The following is a 17,740-nucleotide window of genomic DNA, read 5'->3' on the forward strand; positions in this document are numbered from 1 at the left end:
CGGTCATTTAAGTCTGAAAAATTCCCACTTTAACAGTTAACATCTTTTCTGTACAGCAGAACCTCTCAGTCTTCAATATGCGGATGTACACTGGATTCGTTAAGGGGAGCTACAGCACGCAGTTTAGAAAACGGCTTTCATCACTGCCATCACCTTCCCACCCACTGCTAGCACACTACACTAAACATTTTGAAAAAGGCTGCCTTACTGCTCCACTTCTTGACACCTCTCACATTCATTAGTCTCTTTCTCAACTCCAGTAACATTCTTTTTTCTGGCGCCCATCAATTTTTTCATGGACTACTTCAAGTCTCCCTGCTCTTAACCTCCAACATATCCAACCTATCCTCTATACAGTGCCAATTATCTTTCTAAAATCGGTACCTGATCAAACGGTTCAACTGAAATGCATTCAGTAACCACTTGAAAAACAAAACACGATAAAGACTAAATGTGGCAAACAAGAACCTTCACGACCTGGCCCATCAGCCTCCTCAGCTTCAGCTTCTCCAACTCCCTATCTTTCCACACAGACCACCTGCAATACTGCAAACGCACTATGCCGCTTCCTATCTCCTGCCTAGAATTCCCCTTTCCCCTCTGAGCAGCCGCCGACCACTGATTGATCTTTCAAGACCCATCTTCCTAGAAACACTCATAACCACCTACCTCTTTTTCCCTGAAAAACAGAGCATTCTCTCGATGTCTCTAGCTTTCATGTACTTTTATCTTAATAACTATAGCAACTGTTTGCTTACCTGATAATCAAAATTTGCCTTTGTAAAACTCTGTCCAGCCATTTAAAATAATTAATTATGCTGAATTTAACATTGCTGAAAATTTCTCAAACTGTTACATTTCACTTAATGATGTATTCTGAATAACATGTTCTGATCTGTAAGAGTCAAATTCTCTGAGTTTAGAAGAGGGAAAAAAATCCATTTTTCAAATGATGAAAACTTAGGCAACTTTACACTGTAGGAAGAAAATATCTCAAAGACAAGAGATTGAGGAAAATTATACCATGAAAAATATATACTTTTTGATACTTTTTTAATACTTAGGCATTACATTCTGTATCAAATTTTACCAACATGCTGTTGTTCTATAAATTCATTATTTTATACCATAATTTGATTTTTCTGTTCCATGCTAAAAAGCCCACTATTCCATAATTACTTTTAGCATACAGTACCTGGAATATAAAAAAAATTAACTCAATGTTGGCAAACTGCCCGCCCCACCCCACCCCCAACATGTAGGAGAACAATTACAGAAGTTCTAGTGGTTAATTTTCTTAAGCTAATGAGCAAAAGAAAAGCCCCAGTACACTGGCATTTTCCCTTAACAGGCTCATCACTACATTCATCAGAAATAAACCTACTTACTGCTGTACTATACAGGGCAGTTTGCCAAATGCCTACCTTTTAAGATCTAGGTCAACTTCTAAGAAAACTGTACGGAAACATTCAGTTGTTAACAAAAATTTAATATTAAAATGACTCAAAGTTATTATTAATTTAGAAAAAAACATGTATTAATCACCCATAAGAACAACTTTTATTTTAATAAATAACAGTGGGCTTACCAAAGGATAGGGATTTTAATGTGTCAAGTTTTATGCATATTGGTAATAAACCTTAAGGAGGTGAAACCAACTATTCAATATAACCCATTCGGCCCTAAAAATAAAACTATAATACTTTAATAATAAAACTTAAAAAAATATTTTCCAAAATAATTCACTCCTTGACCATGCTTATTTATTCAGAGTACCAGCAATTTCAGTTAATGTTAAGTGCTTCATTTTTCCTGCAAGTCTGATGTTGCACAGGGAATATACACATTTTCATATCACAATATCATCAATATCTCAGGCTAATAATATTGTGAACGCAACTGGTTTATAACAAAGTCAAAAATCAATGCTACTATTTATGGCAAACAGAAACAAAAGTAAATTTGAAAGGATGTTTTCTTTTGTTTCCAGTACTGATTTTAATTGGAATTCAAAGGAAGGTAATAAACTCTCCTGAAATAACCTCTATCTCTGGCCGTAAATCCACAGTATAAATATGGTGAATAAAGCTAATCTATAAGAGCTAACTATATACTGAATAACCAAAATAATCAATTGTAACAACTAATACTGCTCTGGAAGACCAACCTAATGAAAAAAGTATCATTAGATATGGTGGGAAAATACAGACAAATCTGTACAATCTAACATCTATAAACAGTAAACTCAAAACATCCAACTTCCTTATAGAAAGTGTTTCATCTATGTAATTATAAATGTTTAAGGACTCTTGCATTTTATAAACACAAGATGGGCTCACTTTGATGATACCAATTTTTAGATTTATAAAAATGTTTAAAAAAATCTTTCCACAAAAGTTTATACAGTTTAAAGCTATACACCAATCTATAAATCTCAGAAAATGGGGGAAAAAAAACGAACAAATAAAACCCAAAAACCTTTATAAGATCACATGTATAAAACAAGAAATGAAATGTGATTTTATTTAAGGCAATACTGGGCTACTTCACAAATCACCACCTCAAATATTTACACTGCTCCACACTACTAGTTTCTATCACATTCACAAAGCATTTTTTTTTTAAATACCAAATGTTTAAAATCTTTGATGTAGTAAATTCTTTATTCACATTTCCATTATATTTCATGGAATCATAGTAACTATATCCAATTAGAAGCACTGAAAAGAAAACTGCAGCTATAGGAAATTGCTAAAGAATCTGCTTTAATTTCACATGAGTACCACCCAAAAAATCCTGGAGGGTAAATTTACAAAGCAGAGCAAGGTGTTGATATAACGTGCCTACTTTGTGAAAAGTAATTTTTTGAGATAGTCTTGTAAATAAATGTTTTATGTAAAAATCAATGAACTATGGCAGAGTTTCTAGTTTTAGTTAAAAAAATTCTTAATTTAAAACAATAAAAGAACAGTTTTAAAAACTTGATCACTTAGTTAAAAATTAAAATTCCAAATATAAATGTGTCATTTAATAGTTTAGACTTACACACTGCTGGTGGCAGCAAATGATTTACAATAATAAATATATACAAAAAAGGTATCTACAGAGTACTGTTACACATGAGCAGTGACCCGGTGAAACATATCAATCACACAGATAATTCAGTTTAGTTCATGGAAAGGGCAACTGGCTGATAGAAATTTGAGGTTTAGCTCGACTATTTACAGTAACTGAAATATTGATTCTGTTCCTCAAGTCCCATAGGGATAAAAAAAAGTTTTACATGACAAATGTCATGTTCATTTTTTTTCCTTTTCTTTTTTTATCTTTTGGCCAGGTTAATTCATGTCAGCAACAACAAAAGAAAAACAAAAAGGTTACACAATTCTAGCATGCTTGATGGCTTCCTATTTAAAATAAAACTGTAAATAATTAATAGCACATGAGTTATCAGTTCTGCCCTCTCCCCGTGGCTTTGCCCATACTGATTTCTTTCGTAACAGACATATCTGGATCATTTGAATGCACTTCAAGTTTTTTCAGACTGACGGTAGGTTTCATTTCCTGAAGTTGCTTTAAGACAAGCTCAGTGCAATTTTTAAGAGTCTTGTCTATAACAATTTTTACATTATCACTGCACTGAAGCTGTGATGGATTGGCAAACTGTACAAAGGTTTCACTTTCTTTACAAGAACATATATGATTTCCACTAGTCACAGCAGTCTTGTCAACATTTTTTCTTGCATTTGAATGGGATCCTTTTTTATTCCCACTATTTGGATGGTCTTTGTCAGTATTTTTCTTCTGCTTCACTGCAGACTCCTCAAGAAACTTCAGAAATGATACTTCAAATCCCATTGGTTTAAATGAGCTCCAGTCAAAAGAGGCAGGATGCTCCTCAGTGGTTTGTATTGCAACAGCGGTTTCTTCTTCCTTGTGCATACTACTGAACTCAACTGCCGGTGCTGGTTCGGCTTTTTCAACTTTCCTCTTTTTATTTTGGGAGACATTTTTTTCTTTATTAACTCTCTTCAAATTACTTGCTTTTTGTTTTTCTGACTGGCAGGGGTTATCTTCCTGAAAGTCTTTACTAACATTTGAAGAGGTCTGAGCTTGGGTCTCCACACTTGTGTTGTCTTCATTTATTAATTTGGTAATAAATAATTCTGTTAGCTCATCCACTTCATCTTTTTCATTTTTTTCAACTTCCTTCTGTGGAACTACAGTTGTTCTTGAGTTATCACTGCTCTCTGATATACCCGTGTCAGAATCTTTCACATCACTCTTTTCAACTTCTTGCTCAGAAGTTTCCTTTAATTGTGAGTTGCAACACCGTTTGAAGACAATGAGAAGATTGCGGTGTTGTGATGTAAATGCCTTAGATAATTTATGGCATTTATAATGTCTAATTATATTGCTTTCGCTTGTAACGACTGATGTACACCCCTTTATCATACATGGATACTGGGTGACAAATCTGCTCGTACACTCAGATAAGGCATCATTTCTAGCCTTTATAGAATATACATGCTTCCCACGTTTCAGAGAATAAGGCTTATTTTCTTCAATCTGCACAATCTTTGCAGTCTTGTTTTCCAAATTATTTTTTTTCTTTCGTTTGGTCTTAGGCATTTTGGTTCCTTCCCTTCCAGATCTGTATTTTGTCCCCCGGTGTTTAGACTTTGTCTTTTCCTGGTTTGCCTTGCTTGATATGTTTTCCTGACCAGGTGTTAATCTTCTTGGCCGAATCAGATGAGCTTTATGTTTGTCATTATGCTTATTAAAAATGTGTCGGAGGAGATTGGACCGGGTCGCATATATTCGGTCACAGCCTTCACAGTCACACTTGTATATGCCATCTTCCTCAGTTTTACTTCCCCTTGCCCCAATTCCATGATCTGCCTCAAGATGAACAACATAGTTCAAATATGTGGTAAATGAAGATTTACACTCTGACTGATCACATGGAAATTTCCCAACATCCACCGAAGCAGTCATACTTTCAATTTCCTCAGGAGACATCTCATGAAGTTTCATGTAGTGTTGTATTAGGCCAGTAATTGCTTGGAAAATTCGAGAGCAGTCACTCACCTGACATCGAAATTCTTTCACAGTCTGTTTAGTTTCAATTTCTTCACTGTCTTTACCAGCTTCGCTTTCCTCTTCAACCTCTGCAGAAAATGCAGGTAGATCTGATTTGTGTACAGCCTGGTAATGCAGAATTAAGTTTTGCTGTATTGTAAAGGCAGCAAAGCAACCCTGATGAACACATCGATAAGGTCTGTAGGGACTGTATCTTGTGGGAAACTCAAGAGACTGAGAAACTGGCTTCTTGCGTTTTCTCTCCTCCTTTTCTTTTTTATGTCTCCTAACTTTCCGTCCTTTGGTTTGTACATTTGTGAGAGAATTTGTATTACATTGTTCTGAAGTAACGGTCATCACTTGTGAACAACTTTCTGTTTTATCAGGACTTTTTTTTTCTAGAAGTTGTTTTTCTGGGATCACTGCTATATTACTGAGGGTATTTTCCTTCATTGTACCCAATTCTAAAGCAGGCTGGAATTCCCTTTTATTTTCCTCTGTCATAGCTAGCTGTCTTTTTACTTGTGTAATTCGTGGGGCTGACGAATTTTCACTCTGAGATTTTCTTCCATAAGGTCTTTTTATTTTTAACTTTACCATTTCTTCTGTTGTAAAATGATGTACCAACTGACAGTGTGCCCGGAGATTCGAATTTCTTGTAAATGTCTTTGTACATGTAGGTACTACACATTTAAATGGAGCAAATTTCAACTGATTCTTCTTAATTTCAAGAATCATCTCTGGAGTGTACTGATGAATTTTACCGTAGTGCTTAAACAGTGCATCTTTTGTCATAGCACTGTAATTACAGCCTTGGTTTTGACACACAAAGGGTTTATTAACTCTGTCATTAAACTGAATGTTGCTTATCATTTCAGAAACTGGCTGAACAAGTGTGACATTTGGAATTGGTTTAACAGGAGTGGGAGTCAGTGTCACTGACGTATTTATCAGTACACACTGGGGTGCTGGAGAGGACAGGTCGTTTTCTAATTTTAATTTCTGTAAGCCTTCTAAAATCTCCTGTACTTGATCCTCCTTATGTAATATTTCAGGCTGAGGAATGTTACTTTTTGTTGGCATGACACCTATGAAGGAGGAAAACTGAGAAGAATCGGATAATTTGTTATTTTGTACAGTGTTTACTGAAGGAAGCTGAATGTTATAATTTATTTGAGCATTCTGTGATGTTTCACCAATACCCTGAGATCCACTTTTTACCTCAAGTATTTGAGAATTCATAGCACTTTTAATAATTTCAAGAGTCTTTTCAAAGTTTTGTATAACATTGTCTTCAGAAATCTGCAAATCAGAATTTATTGAAGGTGTGCATGAATTCAAAGCCATCATTTGGGAATCACCATTTTCAGTTTTTAATGTTAAGGGAGCTAACACTGTATGGGACTCAAGACTGGTTTTAAAGTTTTCTTTCACATCAGTTATAAACAACTGATTGTCAACATTATTTAATTTCTGTGTTAGATTTTCCACCAAACCCTGAGGTTCACAATTAGGAATTACAGTTGAATGAAGGTTAGTAGTTGGTATCTCAATCCTCTTTGCTATAAGTCCCATTGCCGTTAAGTCACTTGTTACCAAGTTTTGGGGAGCATTAGGGGCAATTAGTGGAGGAGCAACTTTCTTTCTTCTCTTAGAAGCACTGTTTCCCTTTTTATTTAAATGACTAGACCTTGTGTTCTGAGGACCACTTATAACGGAAACTCGTGAACTGTTACTGATAAAATTTTGTGATGGCCCACTAGAATTAGGGAATGAACTAGAGCACAGACCATTTTCAACAGTCTTCAGTAGTAAGTCATTTGCTGGAAAAACAGGCAAACTGTTGCATTCCTCAATGGAGGAAGTTTTGGAGTTTGGTGTCCTATTCTGGTCTGTCAGCAGGGAGTTTGCATGGCATACAGTCTGCAGCAGGGGTGGCACAGGTGGATTTGGCATCACTGTTGCATTTACTGGTGCTGGGTCTGAGACACAACCTGGGGGGACATGAGAGAGCACGTCGGCACCCTCAAATGTACTGGGAATGCCGGCAGTTTCCAAAGCCTGTTTAATAATTTCGCTTCCCTCTTGACTAACACTTGTATTAAAGTTAGTCACACCACTCCGAGGAAATGTATTTGGTAAAAATGCTGAGGAGCGATTTTCAGCAGCAAGAAGTTGCAGGAATGATGGATCTTTAAAACATGCTCCTGGACTGAAGGTAGACTGCTGCGGCTGCTGCGAGTTTACTGCATTTGTGGAGAGAATCATGCTGGCAAGAAGAGAAGGCTGCCCGTTACTCTGCAGAAGTTCTTGAGCAATTTCTGCCCCATCCAGTGGTTTACAGTAAGATCGCTTAGACAAGTGTCCACCCAGAGATCTGGGGTTAGTGAAAGCCCTGTAACACCTGCTGCAGATAAATTTCCCGTCTCTGATAATTGCCGGCCACTTAGCCCTTTTGTTGTGCTTGGGTTTTCTTTCCTTCCCATTTGGGCCCTGCCCACGGTCTTTTTTCACTTTTTCCAGTGCAGACTGTTGGGCACTGGTGCCACTGAAGTCATTTCCAACATTGACTTGTGAAGGAAAAATGGCATTCTCACCATTACCTCCCTTTAGAAAAGAGGAATTAGTGTTCCCTTCGATCTGTGAGGAAAAATGATTTGTATTATTTTCCAGCTGGGAAAAAACAGAATTAGTCCCACTATCTGCTGGTGAAGGGAAGAGAGACATTGAACTACTTTCTGCAGGTAACGGAAGGAAAGGATCTGAGCCACTGTCGATATTCAAAGGCAGAACTGTTTTGGTTAGATCTTCCATTTGTGCTGGCAAGGTAGTACTAGATAAATTTTCCATCTGGGAACATAACATACCACCACCTTGTTCATTTTTATCCTGAGACGGTATATTTGGATTTATGACACTTTCCACTGAGGGCAAGAGTGGAGCTGACACATTTGCTAAATGAGCTGGGAAAATGGAAGGTGAGACATGCTGCAACTGATTAGAACAAGTAGGATTCCCATTGGCTTTGGTCTGTGGTGTAAAAAATGCATTATTAGAGCTGCTCACCTGTGATGGCAAAAAATAAACAAACTTTCCATTATTTGGTGTATTTAAGTTGTTAGCTTTCTGACCCCTTTTGCTTTTGCGTTGCATTTTGAATGCTGCATACTGGTCGGGGTGTGCTGTCTTCATGTGTTTCCCAATACTCTGTGAAGAGTTATAGGTTCGAGTACATCCCTCAACCTGGCAACTGAATTTCTGAACTGGTGCTTTTGGAGGCACTGATGGAGTTCCTAAAGAATTACTGAGGTTGGGCTGTGGTGGAACAAATGTGATACTTTCTAATGTCTTCAGAGGTAAATTATAAAGATTGGGCGATGTTTTAACATTACCTCCACATTCAAACTTGGCAGTTGGTAAACTGTTTTGAAATCCTGCCTGATTTTGCACAGAAAAGGTCATCAGGTTGTTCACTTGTCTTTCTAAGTTTTGTGGAGTAAGGTCATCTATTTTGAGGGCTTCTGAATCTACTAAAGAATTCTGAGTAATCTGGGCTTCATTAAAACAAGCCTGTTCTTTTCTCTCTTGGAAACCTGTATGACACAAATCATTACAAGGATCTTCAACTGGTGTATGTAAGTTTGTGACCAGTGATTCACCAGTACCTTGCACAGCTGAGTTTTCTTGCTTTCCAAAGTTATCCTCGATCCCCTGATTGAGGGATACCTTAATGGACACAGCTACCTCACTGGCCTGAAGCAGAGGAACAGGGGCAGGGTTTTCCAAACCATTTGGCAGTGGTCCATCAGCTTGCTTGAGCTCTGAAGCAGAAATCTGGTCTTGTTTGGTCACAGGTGATTCTGCCTTGCTTTTATCCCAAGCACCACTTCGATCTGCTGGGAAGGTGTTTTCCATGTTATTTTCTGAAGGAAGCACAGATCCTTCTTTCTTAGTGTTCCCTTCTGCGTTCTGATTCACTCTGGAAGGCTGAACAGAATCTCCAGAAGAATTAAGTTGGTCTTCAGGAGGCAGCACTTTTTCAGGAGTACTGTGATCATCCAGATGCTTTTCTAGTTCACTCTGAGAACGATAAACTTTACCACAACCTGTGAACTTACAAGTATAGGTATTATAATGTTGTGCTTCATGATCATATAGTAAATAAGCTTCTGAAAAAATTCTGCCACATTTAGGAAACATGCACTTTGCTCTAAAGACTTGATGTTCCTTTCGGTGGGTTAAGAGCTCTGCGTAACTATTAAAACCAGCCTTACATTTCATTTGTATACAGATATATGGTTTACTGCCACAGTGCATTTGTAAGTGATCATTGAGATGAGTAACACTTACAAAATGCCGTCTACAGTACTGGCAAATAACTTTTTTGCTTTGCATTTCAAGAAAGCGCTTGGCATCTTCATTATCCTTATGTCCCTTTACATGAGCAATTAAATTTTTAAAGTACTTAAAGCCCTTTTTACAAAAAGTTACAGGGCAATTGAATTCATTAACAGGTACTGGCTTCTGGACTGGGATCACCTCTGGCTCATAAGATTTGTCTTTGTCATCAGTTTCATCATCTGAACCATCATTATCATTAAACACTATGAAGTCTGTTGAGTAGAGACTATTCTTCTTGATAGGCCGCTGTTCCTGCTTGGCCACAGCATTAGTCTTCTGATTCTCGTTGGTAGTTGTGATCTTAGGAGGCCTTCCCAACCTCCTTAATGGTTTCATAGCTGCTAGTCTCTCTTTACTAGATTGTTTAACATGCAATGTGACATGAGGGACAAAAGTTTCTTTAGAATTAAAGTTCTTTGCACATATGGGGCAACTGTAAATCCCATCTTTGTAATGTTTTTGAGCATGTCGTACTATTCGATGACCAAGGAATTCTTTGTCACATAGCACACAATACTGCATGTAGGCTTGCCAGTTCCTGAACCTAGCAGATATAAATCCCCTCTCTCTTAATTGTTTTATCTCTCTCTTTTTCTGCTTTTCATCACAAATGTCTCTAAGAAGGCCAGAATTAGCACCAATTCCACCATTCATGGAAGTTTCTTTACTCTCTTCCTGATAGTCTGCTACTTTCTCATAAACCTCACTGTCATTTAGTTCATCTATTGAAGACACAATGGATGCTTCTTCTCCCATTAATGCGAGACATTGTCGTTTTAAGGTTTTCCAATCCCAGAATTCTGGATCAAAGGGCCACTGAGTTTTCAATACAAGTAAGAGCTCACAGCGTAGAGAATTTGGTATTGGAAGATTCTCTTCATCATATTTCTGGTCTGGTTGGTTATACAACATTTCCACAGCATAATATGCATCTACTGTAGGCTCAATAAGAAATTCACTCAGTTGACAAGCACGTTTAACTTCCAGATCATCAGGCAACAAGCATGAAATGGTCTTGCAAATAGATATTTTCACTTCAGTATTTTCTGTAGATTCCAGGCGAAGAGCTTTTACACATAGTTCTATACAAGTGGCAAGTCCAGCCCCTTCAGTCTGTGAAAAAGCAAGTAAGAAATGTTATCTTAATTTACACTCATCAACAGATTTGTGAATTTAGTAATTTTAAAACTGATGTTTGCTTTTCTCAAATTTTGCAATAGCCAATATATGCAGATACCCCCTTCCAAAGCATTGTAGCTGTGTGTGTGTGTGTGTGTCTATGTGTGTAATGAGCTGTAGAGAATAGCAGAAAAAGCATAAACGTTGGGAGCTAAGACATGAGTATAAAATCATCTAACGGCTAGGCAAACTTGGACATTATTTAACTTCTCTGACCTTTCATATCACAATATAAAAGAGAGATGAAAACAACACAAACTTCATGAAACTGCTGTGAGCATTAATAGATATTGTGTATCTAAAGTAGTTGGTATAGTTTAGTATCATGTCTGGCACACATTAAGTGATCAATAAATGTCATTAACTTTATCACAAATTTCATTTCCTAAGTTTATATTTACAATCCTTCTGAAACAAACCCCTTAGTCCAATTACAAAACTGAGAATGTCCCCATAATTCCTAACTCGTTAGTAATGAAAGGAGATTTTCACATTTAAGAGAATAAAGTTATCTGTTCTTTAATATTGGGAATTCTAGTTCTATCATAAATTTGAATGCCAAATCAGCTACCTTATGGCTGAACCATCTTTTTTTTTTTTTTTAAGATTATTTTTGATGTGGACCATTTTTAAAGTCTTTATTGAATTTGTTACAATATTTCTTCTGTTTTGTGTTTTGGTTTTTTGGCTGTGAGGCATGTGGGATCTTAGCTCCCTGACCAGGGATCGAACCCACGCCCCCTGCACTGGAAGGCGAAGTCTTAGCCACTGGACCACCAGGGAAGTTCCTGGACCATCTTAAGAATTAGGAGTAGCAGGAGACACAATAAACTTTTTTCCTTTTGAATTAGCATCTTGAACTATTATTATAATATAGCAGTAATAAAGGTAAGACTCATGTGAAAGATACATGTAATGAAGAGATAAAAATGGGTTTTACAAGGCTAAAAGAGAACAAATATATGAAAAATAAGCCAGTCACAAGATGTGGTCACATTCATGGGAATGAAATATGTGTGACATAAGATCAAAGGGCAAGAAAGTCAAAAAAGGTCCAAGAAAGCTGAGAGGATCTGTATTTTTACAGGTTAAGAAGGAAATAAAATATTTTACTAAAACAGAAGCTTAGATTTGTGGGCCAAAAGGAAAGTGAGTGAAAGAGGCTGAGATGCTAACGGCCATCTTAATGTTATAAATACATTTGAAACCTTAAGAAACAAGGCTAACAAAACAAACTATGTCAAAATTTTTATTCTTCTGAGTTTTCATCTTTGTGTGTGTCTGATTGAAAATTAAGTTTATAGGTAATATTCAGATCATAAACTGGTTATGTAACAACTGTTTTTTTTAAGAGTTGAGTTTGAATTCACAATTTCCCATAAGTACAATGTGATTAAACAAGTAATTAGCCCATAAAAGCCTACTTAATAATATCAGTTAATAAAAGTACTGATAGCACCAGCTTGAATTTATGAGTCACAGGAGCAGAAACCTAAGTGAGATCCATTCAGAGAAGGAATAGAGACTCATCCCCCTCTCTAGCACTGGCACACAGCAGGCAATCTTCTGAAAAATGCAAGGTTTTATCTTTGGTGTCTCCCTTTTCTATTCCTTTCCTCTGGCTGCCCAGTATCCTTGACCCAAAGCTACCCAAGGCTTACATGCTGATATTCCTTCCCCATTAACATCCCATTCAGCCCTTCCCTATCCACCCACAGCATCATGGCTTACCCTGCTTTAAAATTCTTAAATGGTTATTACCCATGTCTTTCAGAATTAAATATAAACTGCTTAGCATGGAATGAATACAAAAGGGCCCTCACAGTCTGACCTATGCCTCATCTGGTCTAGCCTCATGTTTTATCTTTTCCCTATCCAAACAGCCTACACTCCAGGCAATGTGAACTGTAGTTCCCCAACTACGCCATTCTCTCATGTCTTGATACAACTTGTGATATTGTAATATACTGCTAAGAAATATATATTTTGGTCTTCCCCCCCCCAGTTCCCACATGGCTCCTAAAACCTTTGTAATTTCCTAAGTAATAACAGCTATTGGGGCATCTTTTGTTCCCAGCTTTTGAAATAGGTGAAATGAGTGTTTTTTGGTTATTTATAATAAGGCCTTTTCGATCACACTGGAGTTTATTAATGAGATGATTTCTGAAAGCCCCTAGATAACCACAGGCTGGGGGCTGTCAGGGGAACCAACCTGTGATCAGAGGGTTGAAACTTTCAGTCCCCCTCCCCTCCCTCCAAGGAGGAGAGAGAGGATGGAGGCTGAATCTATTACCATTGGCCAAAGAAGCCTCCATAAAAGCCCATAAAGAAGTCGGTGCAGAGGCTACCCTGGTGGCGCAGTGGTTGAGAGTCCGCCTGCCAATGCAGGGGATGCGGGTTCGCGCCCCGGTCCGGGAAGATCCCACATGCTGCGGAGCAGCTGGGACCGTGAGCCATGGCTGCTAAGCCTGCGCTCCGCAACGGGAAAGGCCACAACAGTGACAGGCCCGCGTACCGCAAAAAACAAAACAAAACAAAAACAAACAAACAAACAAAAAAGAACTCGGTTCAGGGAGCTTCTGGGTTTGTGAACAAGTAGAGGTGGGGGAGAGTAGCTCACTCTCTCCCCCATACCTTGCCCTGTACATCTCTACCATCTGGCTTTTCCTGAGTTGAATCCTTTCAAAATACACCAGTAATCTAGCTGGTAAACTGTCTTCCTGAGTTCTTGTGAGCCACTCTAGTAAATTAATGAAATCTGACCAGAAAGTTGTGGAAACCTCTGATTTATAGCCAGTTGGTCAGAAGCACAGGTGACACCCTGGATTCAAGACTGGTAGCCGATGTTGGGGGAGGAGGGCAGTCTTATAAGACTGAGCCCTTAACCTACGGATTCTATGCTATCTCTAGGTGAACAGTGTCAGAATTGAGTTAAATTGTACGACACCCAGCTGGGGTCTGGAGAATCAGAGGATTACCTGGTATGGAAAAAATCTCCACACACTTGGTCATCAGGAAGTATTCAGTGAGTAGTGAATAGAGGAGAAAACAGTATTTTCTTTACACTACCTTTCATTCTTTTTCTGTTACTAGGAACACTCTCCCTCTCCAGCTTTGTTTGGCCATCACTGTTTGAGAGTCTAAACAGACCAGTGGGTTAGAGGGCCCTCTTCTTTTATTCAATCAGCACCTACTTTACACCAGGCACTATGCTCAGCAATGTGCTCTCCCTCTCAGGAGTCTTGATATCCCTCTATATTTGAAAGACCCATATTACACTGCAACTGTTAGTGTGTCTCCATCAACAGATATGAGATCCTTAAGGGCAGGGCTATATTTTTCAACACTCGGACTTCAGGGGTCTAGGAAAAAGCATAAATAAAATGATGAACCAAGCTATCTGCTCCATTTCCTTTGCAAATCTCAAATAGAGTTTAAGAAGGAAACAATTATTTTAGGTAATATGTGAGCAGCTGGGCAATAATTTTCAACAACTCCTGGAGTTTTGGGGAGAAAAGGGGGGACACCAGTTAACCCAAATCATCAACCTTGAGGCTAAATTTCATCATGTAAAAAAATGAGGAGTTACACTAGAACACAGTCACTACAACATAACTTTAAGGTCTCTTTCATAGTCCTAAAACAATAATCATCTATGATTCTACTTTTAAGATAAAACCTCTGTTTGGTCAGATTTCAGAAAATAAAAACAAAGGGAGACATTTTATGCAATGGGAAGCAAGATTTTGGGGCAGAGCAATTACCACACTGCACATTATCCTGCTCCCCTGGACAACTTTCCCAAGCTATTCACACTTTAAGTGCTTTTTTATGTGCTTTACTTCTGAGCCCAAAGTCTCTCTAGAAAAGCACTACTCAACAGAACTGTCTGCAGTGATGGACATGTTCTTTATCTGTGCTGTTCAATATGGTAGCCACTAGTCACATGGAGCTACTGAGCACCTACAATGTGGCTACTGTAACTGAAGAACGGAATTTTATATTTTACTTAGATTAACTAGCCATAAGTGTCTGATGGCTACCATAATGGACAGTGTAGCTCTTGTCCAAGATTTTTCCTCCCTCTCCAACAAGGTGTCCTTGTGAGTAGGATGTAAGGTTGAGGGAGGAGAGTCCCTGTTACCTAACCTCCTCAATTCCACAGATTAAGAAATGAAATCCAAAGTGGTTAAGGTTACCAGGTGGTCAACAAGTCAAGATTTATACCCAGTTTGTCTGGCTTCTAGTTTCAAGTTCCATCTATTTTGCCATGCTGCTCTTTAAGTTAGATATAAAGTAGTGGCACAACCTATATTTTAAAATTACATAGAAACTTATTGTTAAGTTTATTTTTTAACTGCAGCGCTACGACATATAAAATGAAAAAGTAGGATGAGTTAAGGTTGATAAAAACTGGAAAGCAGAAGGACTCAGTCCTGTTCTTTACTCCTGAAAATGAAGAGAAATTATTTCAGGAGAAGAATAGCAAAGATACATATAAGATTTACTGACCAGCTATAGATCTTAAAAGATATTTTTTAAAAAAATAAGAATGTCTTTTGGTTTCTACTTTCAAAACCGAAATTATACATTAATTAAAAATACTTCTTATCATATTACATCCCGGTTTTCAAGGATTCCTAAGACCTGTCTGGCAAACCATTCCATGCAGTGCTAGCAACTTTGGAAAGTGACTTCCGTGTACATTTAAAGGGGAAACCAAATGCATCCTACAAGGGTTACTATAAGAAAAATTAATTTTGTGAAAGTTGGATTCTGATTTTTGCTAATAGATAAATGGAAACACTTACGCAATCTCTGCTCATCACTTCCCTTTTGAATTGTGTCTAATCTACTGTTTAATCCAACTATTAAGTGTTTTCATTTCTACGACTATGTTTTTGTATTTCTAAAAGTTCTTTTGACTCTTTTTAAAATCTGCTTGGTCATTTTTATAGGACCTCTCATACTTCAATCCCTTATTTTATATCTTTAAATATATGTATTTTATAATTTATCCGATAACTGTATTATTTAAAGTATTAGGCAAATAATTCTATCATTCTTTCTGTCTACTGAAATTCATTCATGTCAGACTGTTTCATATGTTTAATAGAGCTTGATGGTTAACTTATTTATGTCTTTAAATATATGTAATTTATCGTTTTTATCCTTGTATGTTTAACGCTATTGTTAGTTCTCTCTGCTAAAATTCCCTCATGGCAGACTGTTCTCTGTTTTGTAAATCTTGATGGTGAACCCATCTTAAGAAGGGTTTTAGCTAAGAATCCTGTACTGAAGGTATGTCCCTCCAAAGCAGTTCTTCATTTGCTTCTGCCAGGGATCCCAGGCATTACCAGCCCAGGACTCCATCCTTACCTTCTTAAATACTACTTATGTAAGGGAGCAAAATCTGTCACCACCAAATGTGTCTCTTTGACCTGAGGATTATGTTAGGCTGATTACTTTTAAGAAACAGAAGACTAAGGAAGTTCTTCCTGTTACCCGCCACCCCTACTTGTTACTGCCTAAAAGAATTTAGACAGAGGGCCTGTTCTGGAATAGAGCTGTCACCAGAGACCTCTGCAAAGAATATGGGCTAGGGGTGGTGGGGAGAAACTCTGCAGGGCCTGGAGATCAGAGTCCACCGTGTCTGATAGTCTCTGCATGGCCCGGCACACCATTGGTTTACCAAACACTGCTTTTCCATCTTCATGTGAATTGCCTTCCTCCCCTCTGAAGCCCTAAACCACTACACCCAACATCCTCTTGTCTTTAGCTGAAGATGGTATTTAAGGTGAGAGTTTCGGCCATTTTGACGAGTTACTCAGTTTTCCTGGGTCTCTCCCATGTATACATGTTATTAAACTTTTGCCTGATCTTCTCTTGTTAATCTGTCCTCTGTCAGTTTAATTCTTAGACCAGCCAACATAACTAAGAAGAAAAGGGAGAGGAAAAGGTCTTCCTCCCTGACACTCACCTGGTGTGGGGATTCCTGGTTATACGGCAGGGTAAATGTGGACCCCAAATCGTGTGAGGGCAGACCCATGGTTACAATTTATTAGGGAAAACATTTCCCTCCTCTGACCCACAGTCCAGTCGGACATGCACATGGTTCCCTATCATCACCTGTGTTACACAGTATAATATTTTTCTAGTCCACTTTTCAATGAAATCATAGTATTTCAAAAGTTGGTGGAGGGAAGGAGGGGAACACAGAATTCAGTTCTAAATCCCCAACTTGAAAGGGCCCAAGATCCCATCTCTTGTCTTATCCCTGTGTGGATATAAAAACTCAAACCCCTTAGTAACATACCCCAATCCTCACCAGGGTAGGAGAACCCTAGCATCAGCTCAAATTTCTACTCCAGTTTTTAGGTTTCTCTTCTTTTTGAGCCTAGGGATTTCCCCAATATTCTTGCAATCTCAGCTGCTATACATTAAGAACAATGTTTGTTTTATTTTATCAAGTATTTTTGGGTCTTTTGTAGAAGAAGGATTTTTAGATACCGTAATCTGCCAGACTGCTAGCAAAGGAAGCTATCTCTATATTTCTCTTTACACTTTCTAAATTTCTATAGAGCCAATTATCAAAATAGTATAACACCTAGCAGTAAAAATTGTGGAATGATAAAATGCAAGTATTATGTATATTGCTTTTCTCCAGGCTAAGAGCAAGCCCCTGGCTCTCATTTGCATTTTTAAGTTTCTCTGTATCAAGTATCATCAAGGACTAATAAGAAAATCAATGTTCAAAGCACTAAATGAAATAAACAAAAATCACTGGAAGAGGTGCCAAAATAATAAAGTCTTTTATTAAAGGTAATTTATATATTTGAAATTAAGATAAGATACCTTGATCGTTCTTACCTCTGAATTAATAACTTTAATCAGGAAGAAAATGTGATATACCGTCTTGGTTAACAAAGAAAGTTGACGACATCTTTCTAGGTACACTTGTATAGATGGTTCTACTCTTTGCTGTAATTTACTCCAAAAGAGAGTGAGTTCCCTTAAAAAAAAAAAGAAGTAAAAAAGTAAGCTGGAGCTATCACGTAAAATCATGAACATGTCAGGC

At 37.7% G+C, this 17,740-nt stretch overlaps 1 protein-coding gene across 2 annotated transcripts in view; it reads right to left on the reverse strand.

Annotated features, from left to right (window-relative positions):
• Nucleotides 1-1,036: 1,036 nt before the first annotated feature.
• Nucleotides 1,037-17,740, reverse strand: part of ZNF292 (zinc finger protein 292) — an 87,996-nt gene continuing 71,292 nt past the window's right edge. For both annotated transcript variants that reach the window (XM_027091087.1, XM_027091097.1), the window contains 2 exons: nucleotides 17,533-17,674; nucleotides 1,037-10,596 (listed from right to left, as the gene is read on the reverse strand). In XM_027091087.1, coding sequence (XP_026946888.1) covers nucleotides 3,451-10,596; nucleotides 17,533-17,674 — 7,288 coding nt within the window. In that variant the 3' untranslated portion in view covers nucleotides 1,037-3,450. The remainder of the gene's footprint in view (nucleotides 10,597-17,532; nucleotides 17,675-17,740) is intronic.

Source organism: Aethalodelphis obliquidens, unplaced genomic scaffold (genome assembly GCF_003676395.1).
Source record: "Aethalodelphis obliquidens isolate GAN/ISIS:26980383/991018 unplaced genomic scaffold, ASM367639v1 scaffold3, whole genome shotgun sequence".
In the NCBI taxonomy this organism is placed as follows: Eukaryota; Metazoa; Chordata; class Mammalia; order Artiodactyla; family Delphinidae; genus Aethalodelphis; species Aethalodelphis obliquidens.